Source organism: Anas platyrhynchos, chromosome 2, assembly GCF_047663525.1.
Source record: "Anas platyrhynchos isolate ZD024472 breed Pekin duck chromosome 2, IASCAAS_PekinDuck_T2T, whole genome shotgun sequence".
NCBI lineage: Eukaryota > Metazoa > Chordata > Aves > Anseriformes > Anatidae > Anas > Anas platyrhynchos.
In genome coordinates, this window is record NC_092588.1 from 33,205,824 (window position 1) to 33,219,037 (window position 13,214).

At 39.5% G+C, this 13,214-nt stretch overlaps 1 protein-coding gene across 5 annotated transcripts in view; it reads left to right on the plus strand.

Moving 5' to 3' along the window:
* STAU2 (staufen double-stranded RNA binding protein 2) overlaps positions 1-13,214 on the plus strand; it is a 168,843-nt gene that overhangs the window by 85,182 nt on the left and 70,447 nt on the right. For all 5 annotated transcript variants that reach the window (XM_027452356.3, XM_027452358.3, XM_027452357.3 and 2 more), the window contains exon 12: positions 2,731-3,038. In XM_027452356.3, coding sequence (XP_027308157.1) covers positions 2,731-3,038 — 308 coding nt within the window. The remainder of the gene's footprint in view (positions 1-2,730; positions 3,039-13,214) is intronic.

Below are 13,214 nucleotides of genomic sequence, written 5' to 3' on the forward strand. Positions count from 1 at the left end.
TAAAGTCAGTACTTTAGGAGCATTTGCTATACTGTGCTCACTATCTTTTTATTCATCATATGCTGCATATTAGTTATTTTAACATTTAGAAAGCTTAGTAATCTGGAAGTATTCCAAACCATTGTTCCAGACAGCAGTTAGATATTTGGGTGGATCATGTAAAAACAGTGAAATGGCTGAGAAAGCATGTAAAATGTTTGTTTTAAGTAATATTACATCAATGGAACAGACATCTGCAGTACTGGAAATCATTTTAAACTTCTTGAAACTTTTTTTTAAGTTAATGTTGCATGATCTTTTTCTAAACTTGTTTTTTTTTTGGGGGGGGAAGTAATATTTATTTTAAACAAGTATATTGTTTCATGTTCTGTTCAATTTTGATTTCTGATTCTCAAATATTTGTCAGAAATCAGATTTACAGTGGGCCAGGTCTTAAGATGTGCCAAACACCTGCCACTCAGTGTCATCGTTGCTGTTTGCTTTTGTAACCTAACATCAACATCCATAGTATCTATTTTAATTTTCATTCATCTTGTCTTTTGTATAAGACCATTTAAAAGTGTGAGCAGTGATAGCCCTAGGAGACCATAGCCTCAGAAGAAGGGTATATTATCACTCTATTACATGGTGATTGTGTTCTATAGAATAATGCTGTGTGTTTATGCAGTTGCTGTTATCTACAAGGTTATATCCTGCATTGTCTGTAGGTGGAAAGGCACTTTAGGGACCCCGTCCTCCATTGTTCCCAATAGCACTGTTGTGAATTGGAGTAGTTGTACAAGGGAATAAAATGGTTTTGGCATTACTGCTCAGAGCCCAGCCAGACTCCACAGCTCCACAAAGGCAGTAGAGACAGCAAGCAGGTGGTAATGGGAATGTCCAACTCTGCCTCTGTACAGGTGTGATGCTAGGTGCAACTGCAGGAACATTTCTCTCTGAAGCAGAGGTATTCATAAAGTAGAGCTTTATCCCCTAATTTGCATTGTCTTAACAGACAATTAATAACCACTCTCCAAACAAGTCATGCCTAACCCTGTAACCAGATCCTTCATGAAGCTTTATCGAACTTTGTGAAGGGTGTGAGCTGGTGTTCCAACTATCTGAAAATACTGTTAATTTAAAGCCAAATGTGCGAGTAAATCGATTAAAAGATTCACCTGTAAGTAGTTTGCTGAGTCAGCAGTGAGGAAATTCGATTTTCACCATGTAGTTGAAAATGAGGTTATTAATCACTGGTAATATCTTTTGAGTCTTCATTATTTTTTTCAAGAATGCCAGTTGCACTATTAAGATTAGAGGAGTCCTTTGTAGTAAACTGAAAATCAATTCTCTTTGAATTTATTCTGCATTCTGAGGTGATTTTAGTATATACTGCAAATTAATTAAGCACTGGATCCCTTGATTTCTCTTGGGATAGCTAAATCAGTTAACAAATAGGTTTATCATTCTTAAAATAAAATGCCATATGGCTTGAGCTCACAGATGTTTTTTTCAGGTATATAAAAGAAGATCAAAGAGTGCTATTACTATGAAATTAAACATTTCAAGTTCGTTTTTGAGTTTAATAACAATGAGAGGTTTTCCTCTTATATTAACAAACTGGGTACTCATGTTTCCAACAAATGCTGTATTATTTATGAAACTACCAAACTTCATCCTTAATTCTGCACATTTTTATACGTAAGAATACCAGCAAAGCCGCTTAAGTATGTACTCACTCCTGTTTTTAAGGAGGCTTAGGGACAAGATGTTCTCTAAAAATATATTAACATTTTTGAAATGTAGAGAAATTACTCCTAATTTATGTCACTGGAAGTATTTGAATGTTTCCTGTAATTCACATGAATATATTCAATTTTTTTTTAACCTTAATTCCAGTTGATATTAATCACGACATGTACACACTTTCTTTGCTTGGCATGAATTTTGTCCAAGAAAAGTAACTATTTGCAGTCTATAGGATACTGTTTGTGCAGCTAAAAGTAGCAAAAATAGAAAAAGATTCCTCTTCATTGAAGAGCAGGCAGTCACGTAAGAGTCATTAGCTCAGTAACATGTGGCTGCAGGGCAATTTGAGATTACTTAAACACAGGCTGCTGTTGTAATTCAGCAAATGCTTTAAGCCAGCACTTGAGGCACTACAGCTACTGCAAGAAGCCATGCTGCCCTTCTTTTGCCTCCAAATCGCTCGTTCTCATGAGCATCACTGCATGGTTCTTCAGGTGCTCATGCTGGCACATCTGATAGAGCAGCTGGAGAGTACAAACAACAGCTGTAGGTGGGAGAGGAAAGAAGTACTTCTGATGGTTGTAGTGCTGACATAGGCTAGCTTAAATTATTTGTCAAACAGCCTAAGTTGTTGTATCAGATAGGAGGCAGAAGATTGTAGTGAAATAATGGTTGTGCTGCTATTCTGCAGCAGCGGCTGTTCCTTATGGTTTGTAGATCTCAAAACGTTACTCGTTCATCTTTTCTATTCTGTGCTTGCCACAGTTTTCAAGTCCAGGAGTTTTTAACTACTTAAAAAGGCTGGTGGGAGAGGAAGAGAGCACTTGAGATCTGCTTTGTTTGTAAATAATTATTTGATTGCATTTACAGTTACTATGGAAAAAAAAAGATACTGCTTTTAAGTGCTTACTTTATTTACTGGTGAAAAGTATGTTAATGAAAATTGTCTATGTGCCAAGCCTATTCTAGGGTAATGAGGATGATCTTTGCTTTTACTTTCAGCACCAAAGGGAATACTCCATCTCTCTCCTGATGTTTACCAAGAGATGGAAGCAAGCCGCAACAAATCAGCCCCTGGTACCACTGTAAGCTATTTGTCGTCCAAAGAAATGAGCCAGACTTCTAGCTCTTTCTTCAGCATATCTCCTACAACAAATAGCACAGCTACGATTGCCAGGGAACTTCTCATGAATGGAACATCCCCAACTGCCGAAGCCATAGGTCTAAAAGGAATATCTCCTGCTTCCCCCTGTCCTGCAGTGCAGCCTTCAAAACAGCTGGAGTATTTGGCAAGGATTCAAGGCTTTCAGGTATGGGAGGGGGAAAATGAAGCTCTTCAGCCAGAGTCATAGCATTGCCATCAAGGTTTCACTCTTGCCCTCTTGAATGTGGGCATGCATGTAACTTATCTTGTAAAATTAGCTGGTGTCCAAGGCAGTTGCTGGGTCCAGGAGATACAACCCTACACCAATATACATGTCCCTCCTCTTTTTTGTTCCTTTCTACCATTCAATTTACTACAGGCCATCTTTTGCTCTGTTGTACTACAGGCCATCTTTCTCTCTGTTGTTTGATCTCCATAAAGAATTACAGGCTTAAATTATGCTTTTACTTGCACTTCTTTGAGAGTCTTCACCTCTTGGCATTAGAAGCTTTACATGCTGCTCTGAAATTGATTTCTCCTTTAGACTCTGATCCAGAAGATACTGACGCACCACCTTAACTTCGCGTTTGTCTGCTGGGTTGGGTTGTTACAACCATTCCTCTGCTTTCCATCCTGCACCTGTTACTTGTAACCTGTAGAACAGAGTTTCGATCAGAAGGTGCAACCTAAGAGCAGATTTGGTGGCAGAGCAATGCAGAATGTTTTGACATCAGAGTCAATACTAGAGAATGTAAGATATACTATGCTGGGTCAGCATATTAGTCCTGCAGCACTGATGACCTGCATCCAGCAATGGCAAATACCAGACATTTCATAGGACAGTGAAAACCTCTGTAGTGCATCTAGTCATTTCTGCAGTGTGGAAGATGGGGAAAAACCTCTTCCTGATCACCATTACATGCAAAATTACATGCATATATGTAGTAGCTCATTTTACTGTGTTGCACCATCAGAGGATAGGACCAGCTATGTAGAAACATTCTTTTCCCTGTCTTAGGGGCTTTTTTGTTTGTTTGCTTGTTTTTGTTTGTTTGTTTTCTTTTTCAGAATTATGACTATTTCATTTGAAAAGTTGGCTTCCTATGTTCTAGCATGTGTAATTTGATCATGTAACCAAATTATGGAAATGGGAGGTTTCTGTTAGAATTTTTTGAATGCCTGATAATGATTTTTTTTTTCATCAAAGCCCATGTAATTTACGAAGTATGCAGTTGTTGAAAGTGATTAAAAAGAGGTGGCTAGAATTCAAGAAACGGTGTCAGATGTACTATTGGCATAAGCACCATAGTTAAATTGCATTTACGGATGTCAGATATCACCAGTTGTGGATTTGACTTAACATTGTTTCTGTCTGAAATGTACATTCAGATTTCTTTTGGTCTTCATTTTTTAAATGTCATTTTTGATTCACTAGTTTGAATTTCTCTTAATACAAGAAACAATAAAAGTCTAAGCCTCACAGTATGTAGAGTTAAGCTGCTAACAGGAATTCTTTTTTTTCCGAGTTCCACTTGTTACCTGCCTGCAGATGAATTCTGATGAAAAGAAATTCAATCCCTGATGTTTTCACTGCTTGCTTTCACATCTTGTCAGATTGCTTGTGTCTACTAGTAACACTTTATTTTCATAGAACCAATGCACAATTTATGTTATTGTTTTGATTCCTTCTTGCCTACAGTATGTGGTTACTGTAAAATGTTAGTTGTTTGTCCTGTTTTTTTTTGTTTTGTTTTGTTTTGTTTTCCCATGCTTTAATTCTAGGTGCCTATGTAGAAATTGTTTTAAAGGGTCTTACCTTGAGCCAAAAATATAATCCGTTTCCTCCATAAACTAGACTACTACTTTTTACTTGGCCCTGATTCAAAATGAGAAGTTTGGTAGAGAATCTCTATTAACGACATATATATGTCTCTGTGTCTGTAACTGGTGGTTTTACATCATATTAACATGCTTTTTAACACCTTGCTCGAATGAGTGGTATTGATGTGAAACTCTGCCACTGCTGGATCCCTGAGCTGAGGTGGAGCAGTGAACAGAATCTCTGTGGGAAATGGCTTAGTGGCCTGGCAGGTGCATATCACAGGTCTCTTCACCATTTCAGCCTAGAAAGCTCTTTGTGTTCAAGAGTTTAAAAGCCTATTTCTTTACAGGTTAACTTTCTCAGGCATATTTACTGAGTAGAAAACTACTGCATTTACAAACAGATAGCTTGTTTCTTGTTTCCTGAATGACCCAAAATGATTTTTAAATTGTTAGCATGTATTTGTATTCTGGTCCAGATGATAACCATAGTTTTGTCTTTCATTGAAGAACGTATACATTCTGTTCTGTTACAATGTATTTTTGAATTTTTAAAAAATCAATAAATACTCATATGATGTTTCATTTGTAAATGTAAAAAAAAATGTTATTTGGTTATTTGAATGTTTCTTGGAACTTCTTTAGCTGCAGGGGATACGTCTTTAAAATGTGATTATTTAATTTAAATTCTCCTAAACTGTTTGTATATGATCTCAGTCATGTTCTATTGTAAGCCCTTTATATTAAGTTATTTGGACCAATGTATGGAAAAGTACTAAAAAATTACATTTTTATGGTTTATGGTTTATTATTCTAAAGATATTTGTAATTGATAAGCAGCAGCTCAGTGTCACTGAAACACAGGTGTTTAGCTCGGATTCTTTCAAGGCCCAGGCTTCAAGTTACCAGTGGTAATTAAACAAAAATACTTCACAAGCAAGTCTGTACAAAGTCTGAATAGAGCATTTTTAGTGCTTGCTTCATATTTATGCATACAATCTACCAGTTAATTGTTCTGCAGGCTTTGCCAGGAGATTGTTTAAAGGAAAATTCAGCTTTGGTAAAATTGTTATTTTTAAGCGACTATGTGGTATTTTAGTTATAGTTTTGTAACTAGATTAGTTACAGTTATTTTTGGTGACTACGTCAGTGCAGTGAGTTATTCAGAGAGTTTGTTTAGGATGAAACATTTAGAGAAACTATTTACACATGAATAATTAGAGCCTCCAGTTGTGACTGATGCAAAACAAGAGTTGCAGGTAGTTTGTGTCCAGTAGGAAATCCCCCTGGGAGCTTCCATGAAGAGCAGATAGTAAAATTAAAAAGGCTGTGATGTCTCTGTGCTTGGCTGAAGCCACACTTGGCTTGCTGCATTGGCAGGTCTTTGGTATCTTGACTCATCTGTAGCGGCCAGGCCTCACACAGGGTGTCGTTTCCACTTCTTTTTGATTACAGTGGTTACAAATTTGATCTATTTATTTTTCTTCCCATGTCTGTTTACTGGTTAACTGTTCCATTTTATCTATTGATTGGTTTGCAAGTGGTACTGTTGGGCCTTTCTAAACGCTTTTCATTTTCTCATTTCCCCAGGTAGTGCAGGCATACATTTCTGAGGGAGTACACGTACAGGAGAAGTCCTGCTGGATACCCTAGAGTGAGGTTTATCTGTGCCCCATGCATTTCAGCTTATGGTTTTGAATTGTAGGCAGAGGTGGGCCTCAACCAAATTTCCGCACATGTATTGGGTTTGGTTGTGGTTTAACCCAGCAGGCAGCTCAGCACCACACAGCTGTTCGCTCTCTCCCCAAAAGCAGGATGGGAGAGAGAAATGGGGGGAAAAAAAGTACAAGCTCATGGGCTTGAGATAAAGACAGTTTAATAGGACAGAAAAGGAAGAGAAATAATAATAGTAGTAGTAAAAATAATAATAATATATACAAAGCAAATTATGCACAATACCCAAAATGATGCTTACCACCCACTGACCAATTCCCATCCCATCCCTGAGCAGTGTTCATCCCTTCCTCCCCAGTCAGCCACCCTGTATTAATTGCTCAGCATGATGCCACACGGTGTGGGACATCCCTTTGGTCACTGATTCACCTGTCCTGGCTGTGTCCCCTCCCAGCTCCTGGTGCTCCCCCAGGCTTCTCCCTGGCAGGACAGCACAAGGAGCTGGAAAGCCCTTGGCTTAGTGTAAGCACTGCTCTGAAACAATTAAAACATCAGTGTGTTATCAACATGATTCTCATCCTAAATCCAAAACACAGCACCATACCAGCTACTAGGAGGAAAATTAACTCCATCCTAGATGAAAATAGGACAATATCCACCCCTTATTCTGTACCATTTATGTCATGTTTGGGTCCCACACACACTGAGCTCAAACCTTACCCTACAGTAGCTTTAAACAAACCAAATACTCATTTCACTGTGTTGAAGGTTGGATTTGGAAATCAGCCTAGGAGTGTTTGGATATCACTACTGAGATACTGAATTTCAGGGAAATTTAGACTTCACTGAATTTCAGGTTAAAAGCTATAGTTTTGGACTGAGCTGTATGTAATTGCAAATTTATTGGAGCAGGACCGTAGGTCAAATTTTAAAAAGCACTTAAATACCTTTTTAAAAACTGACAGAGGCACTATGGATGCTAACTTTTAAGTTAAGTTGTAAGCCTGGCCAGCCTTCATAATGTTTGGCCAGTCTGGACTCCTGTCCCACACCACTGAACTGTGGTTCACACCGTGTACTCATTGCCTGAGGTTAGTAATGCCTGTGCAATTTCTGCCCTGTACTGTGCTGGCTGATGCAGATATACCCAGGACTTTCTCATGTGCTTTGGATTGACCTTCTGGTGTGATTCATAATGTTGCTTTCCTTGGTGTCTGTTCTTACAGGAAGAGCAAAAAAGGGCAAGTCTGCTTGTTTCAGACTTAGTGTAGTATCTGAAGTAGTCATCAATTTTAGTTCAGGTCATGCTGTGACCACTTTGTGGGCTCTCTTCGTGGATTTAGCTGCAGCTGCTAAAGACTGTAGCACAGAATGGGCTTTTGGCTTCCAAAATAAAGAATAGTGACCTTCTCATCCATCCCTCCTGAGTATGCGAAGGTTTTTGAATCTTCCTAACAGTGTTAATGATAGTTAAAGAGTTCCCGGTCTTTTTAATAATAAAGAGTTTATATCTGAAGCCATTTCTTAAGGAGATCTCCGATAGACCACCATGACAATCAAATCTGAGTTCACTGGAAATTCTTAATACAAAAGGAATGAGCAAGGGATTCAGCATTAAGCCTGAAGAAAATAATCGGGATATAAATTGTTATCACAACTTTTGTTTATATGTTCTTGAAACTTGATGCAGTGCCCTTTAGCTTCCTTCGTTAACATTTTGTTCCCAAGTATGACAACCCATTGGTGATGGATGAAATAACAAATTCAATTCAAAAGTTCTTTTCCAAAGCTGGTCACAATTAAGAAATGTTGCTCACTTAGTTTAATTAAAATTCATTGTTCTTCACTGGATAGAAGTGGGTTTCCTTTCATTAGTTTTTCTTCGTTACATGGCTTAGTGAAATATGTGTACTGAATTTGCTAGAGCTCCCTGGAAGAATTGACAATAGCTATTTTTCTCCTTCTTTCTTACCTTTCAAGCCGTTTTTTTAACCTCAGTAAAAACAACACTTCATTTTTTTTTGAGTCTGATTTTGTCTCTTCTCACAGCAAGCAGAACGAGATCTCTGAATTAGCTCTGCATATTGCATGAATTCATTGGTATGGGTTGCAAGGTTTAGAGATAAAAAGCAAGCAGCTAAAAACCCCAAGCATTCCCTGTTGACTCCAGATTCAAATAGCTATAGTAGGAGTCGTTAGATATTTTTGTTGTTCCGGTGGCTAGGAATTGGGTGAAAGCAGTCTGAGAAATGCTGAGTATTGCAACTCATTCTCAGCAGAGTCATCCTGCTGAGGAGGCCTGTAGAAAAAAAAGAGATCAGAAATAATGCTGTCATGGAGGGGAAAGCTCTCCACAGAGGCCTTTGAAGCAGCATGCTGGAATGAAGTTTCATGGTTTCCCAGAAAATCAGTGGGCATTTCCTTTCTCTTTGTCTGATGCAGAGTACAGTATCTTCCCATCCTGAACGTCCTGTCCCAGTTTTTCAATATGATGATCTTCATTTTTGTTGTTTTCATTTTAATAGAATCATCTAAGTTGGAAAAGACCTTCAAGATCACCAAGCGCAACAGTCAACCTGACCTACCAAGTCCCATCACTAAGCCATGCCCTCAGTGCCATTCTTCTCGGGTTAGAAAGCAGCAGCTACTTCTCTTTGCTTCTTTCAGCCTTTCTCCTGGCTCACTGCTTTGCATAAGGTGACCCCCCTCACACACACTGTGCCATTCATCTCCACTCTTCCTCGGTAGTTATCTACTGAGCTTACTCTGCACAAGTTATAGCTAGAAGTTAAATCATTTTGAGGTGATTTTGTTCAACTGATCATACATCTGGGGCGAAATGAAGCTGAACCATGGTAAACTGGAATAAAACAAAAGCTTACGTTCAGTGAGTTGTGAATGCTGACATGATTTTCCTCAGAGACTCCACCAGATGAGTTCTTAGGAAAAAAAAAAAAAAAAGTAAAATGTACTGTTAGGGGGGAGGATTCGATGTATTCAACCTATTAAAATGAATATAATTGCGATGATAGCGTTAGTTAATTGTCAGAGAAAGTACAAAGTTCCCTGCAGATGAATGAAAAGGTATGTTTTAGAAAGTGTCCCCATAAAGCCATTCATGAAGAGTATAGCAAGTGCTAAAAACTCAAATGTAAACCCAGGTGATCCTGTTCTGTCCTTGAGCCTGTCAATTGTAGAAAGGTTTGCGGACATTGTCAGATTGGAACTGGAGTTCAAGCAAATGGTCTGGTGCCAGTGAGTACAAAATTCTCACGGCTAGTTCAAATTGAGAAATATAAACAATAGTTAAAGGATGCTTTTGAAATTATAATATCTGTCTTTCTGGCATGATTAATGTAAAACAGATTTGCAGGCTATGTTGGCAAACTGATTTTATATAAATGCTTCTTTGAAGATAATCATATCTCCAAAAACCAGGACAAAATAGGATTTTAAAAAATGAAGGAAGGCCGTTAAAGCAATTAGTGCTCCATCCATATAAGTATTCATGAAACCCCTTGGAGCAGCTCAAGAGTGTTGCTGTATGTTGTCAATACATGCTGCTGCAAAAGCCTTGGAATTGGGTTTTTGGTTCCTGTCCCAGTTACTTTAGGTTTTAGTAAAGTTTATTGGCACTGTACTTGCTCGTTGGTCAGATCAGTTCCTGTAAAATGATGCGTGGAATGGTGTTGTGCTGTGTTGTCACTGAAAGCATCACAATATGGCCTTTTGCAGATGGGTGGTATCTTCCTGTTTGTTTTCCTATGCCATGCTTAGTGGCCAGTACCAGAATCTCAGCAGCAGTGTTTGTCTCTTCCTGGCAGGAATTATAAACACCTATTGTAGAGATGGGTGACAAAGTCGTCATTATCTTAATTTCTGTCTCTTCTGAATACATATTTTTTTCTTCCCTAATGTGACGTTTGTGCTTTTACCAATTGCGAGATGATTTCCTGATGTTCAAGTGAATAAAGGCATTTATTGCTGGTTAACCCTGGTAGGCAGCTCCGCCCCACACAGCTGCTCGCTCATTCTGCTGCTGCAAGGTGGTGAAAAGAAGTGGAAAGTCAAAAGTGAGAAAGTTTGTGGGTTGAGATAAGGACAGTTTAATAGGTAAAACAAAGCGACACACAAGCAAAGCAAAATTAGGAATTCAATCATTACTTTTCCTTGTCAGGCAAATGTTTAGGTGAAAACAGAGCTTTCTTAGAAATCATTTGTAATGGTTATTTGGGAAGACAAATGCTGTAAGTCCCACCTTTTCCTGAGTTTCTACTGCTGAGCATAATATCATATGATAAGCAATGTCCCTTTGGTTATTGGTGTCAGCTGTCCTGGCTATGTCTCCTCTCAGTTTCTTGTGCACCCCCAGACTCCTTATTGACAGGGAAGCCTGAGAAGCAGGAGCCCTTGACTGAGTGTTAGCACTGCTCAGCAACAGCGAAAACATTGGTGCATTTTCAGCATTGTTTTGGTCACAAGTCCAAAACATGGCACCACATTAGCTACTCAGGAGAAAATTAACTCTATCCCAGCCAAAACCAATAAAATCTCCACCCTCCATATCACTTACAGCATGCTCAGGTCCCATGGTATCTAATACATCTGCATTAAGAACTGCCCACCTTCCCATACTTTGATATATACACAGATAACATTCCTTGGTCTATGGGCCACATCTGTAAAATGTCTATAAAATTTCCATTGAGTTCATTTAGTCCGTGACTTGGGTTCTATCTGTCACAGTAGTCACTCAGGAAAAGAGAGGTGGTGTGTTGTGTGGAATTATTAGATGCTAAAACCAACTTAGGTCTGGTCACTACTGCACTTGCACGGCATCTTGTGAGGCTCATCCTCTACTGGTTCAAGTGGTTGTTGCTGCTATAGGACTTCCTATACATTACAATCTCCTTCCCTGGTCCCTTTAGACCAGGCTATGGGGTTTAACATTGCAGTGAACTCCTCCCCTTCTCATTGCTCCTGTGTGAGCTTATCCATGGGCCATGGGCCCTTCAGAGTTGTGCCTGCTCCAGCGTGGACTTACCCATGCTTGCACCGTACTGTGACTGACTCAAGTTCACACTGGAGTTCTGACCTTGCAACACAGGCATGGACAGCATCAGTGCGCTGGCCACCTGCCAGCCAGGCGCACGACCAAATCTGTTATCAAAATGTTCACAGATAGAGCCAAGTAAGATGATGAGCAGTAATAATATAGAATAGGGCAAGTGAGCCTTGTGGTAACTACAGGAGCATGCCTATTAATACCTGAACAGCTACAAAATCAGTCTAGCACACTCTATTCAAAGCTGTCATTATCTCAAAACACTTATGCCCTGCATTAGGCACCAAAAAGGACTGTTGTGGGTTAAGTTCAGCCCTATACAGCCACTCACTCACTCTCCTGCTGCAAGATGGGGAGAGAATTGGGAGGGCAAAAGTGAGAAAATGCATGGATTGAGGTAAAGACAGTTTGATAGGTAAAGCAAAGCTGCACGTGCAAGCAAAGGAAAACAAGGGATTCATTCAGTAATTCCCATCAGCAGGCAGATGTTCAGCCATTTCCAGGAAAGCTGGGCTCATCATGTGTAATGGTTAGTTAGAAAGACAGACGCCATCACTCTGAATGTGTCCCCCCCCCCTCTTTCTTTCCGTCAGCTTTTGTTGCTGAGGATGATGCCATATGGTATGGGACATCCCTTTGGTCATTGAGGTCACCTGTGCTGGCTGTGTCCCCTGCCAGCCATGAGGCTGGCAGGGCAGTGTGAGGAGCAGAGCAGTCCTTGACTTAGTGTTAGTGCTGCTCTGCAACAGCTAAAATGCAGTTTTGGTCACAGTTCTGAAGTACAGCACCGCACGGTCTGCTATGAAGAAAATTCCCTCTGTCCCAGCCAAAACAACTGTAGCTTTCTAAATTTCACTGGCATTTTTACAGTTCTGTGCAACTGGGCAGAAATCAGGAAATAGGAGAACTCTCTCATCCATGTGAACTTACAGTCTTTGTGCTCCGGAGAAAACTTACACTCTTTTATCAGGTTATTTTACTACAAAACTTACCCATTTGTTCAAGACAACCACTATTTTTGTCCTAACAGTAATGGGAATTAACAGGGAAAGAAGTTTCCTCCCAGCAGGGGCAACAGGTCAGTCAGGATTTTATTGAGGATTTTAGTGGCATCTGTGATTTGCACAACACCAGGCAACCTGTTAGCTGAGAATCCTTCCTTGGCTCTCAGAAACGTGCAGGTGTCCCGCTACACTGAAATTCGCCTTGAAGTCAAATGGTTGTGTTACATAGGTAAGGGCTCCGAGGTCTCCAAACCCTAATTTGTACGTGACTAGCCAAAAGTAAAAAAACATGTTGGGAATGTGAAATAGAGGGGAGAGAGAAAACAGAACAAGCTGCTAGCAAAAATGGTTCTTGAGAGCTTCATGTAAAAATCAAAGCACCTGGACTTCATTGCCTTTTTTTTTTTTTAAATCAACTAACTTCAGAGAGAATGTAGACAGCACCACAGTTGATGCCAGTGACCCAGAGAAGATCTTCAAGGACTGATTTTATTAGTTTCAATTTATTGCAGAAAAGTTTCTGCTGACCATAGACCATCTCATGTTATCCTACTTTTGACCACAAAGAAAAACAGTGGAAGTCGTTCTGCAAGAGATATCCATAAGCATCGTTCCCATATCAGTTTGCATAAGGCAAGGAGTGCAAGTTGGGAAAAGTGAGAATATTCAGAGGGCATACTGCAGGAGGTAAAGTTTGCTACGGGAAGAATGTTTCTGAATTAACTTAAGAGCATGCAGAATTAGAAAAAGCAAATGCAAATCTAGCTGCGAGGGGCAG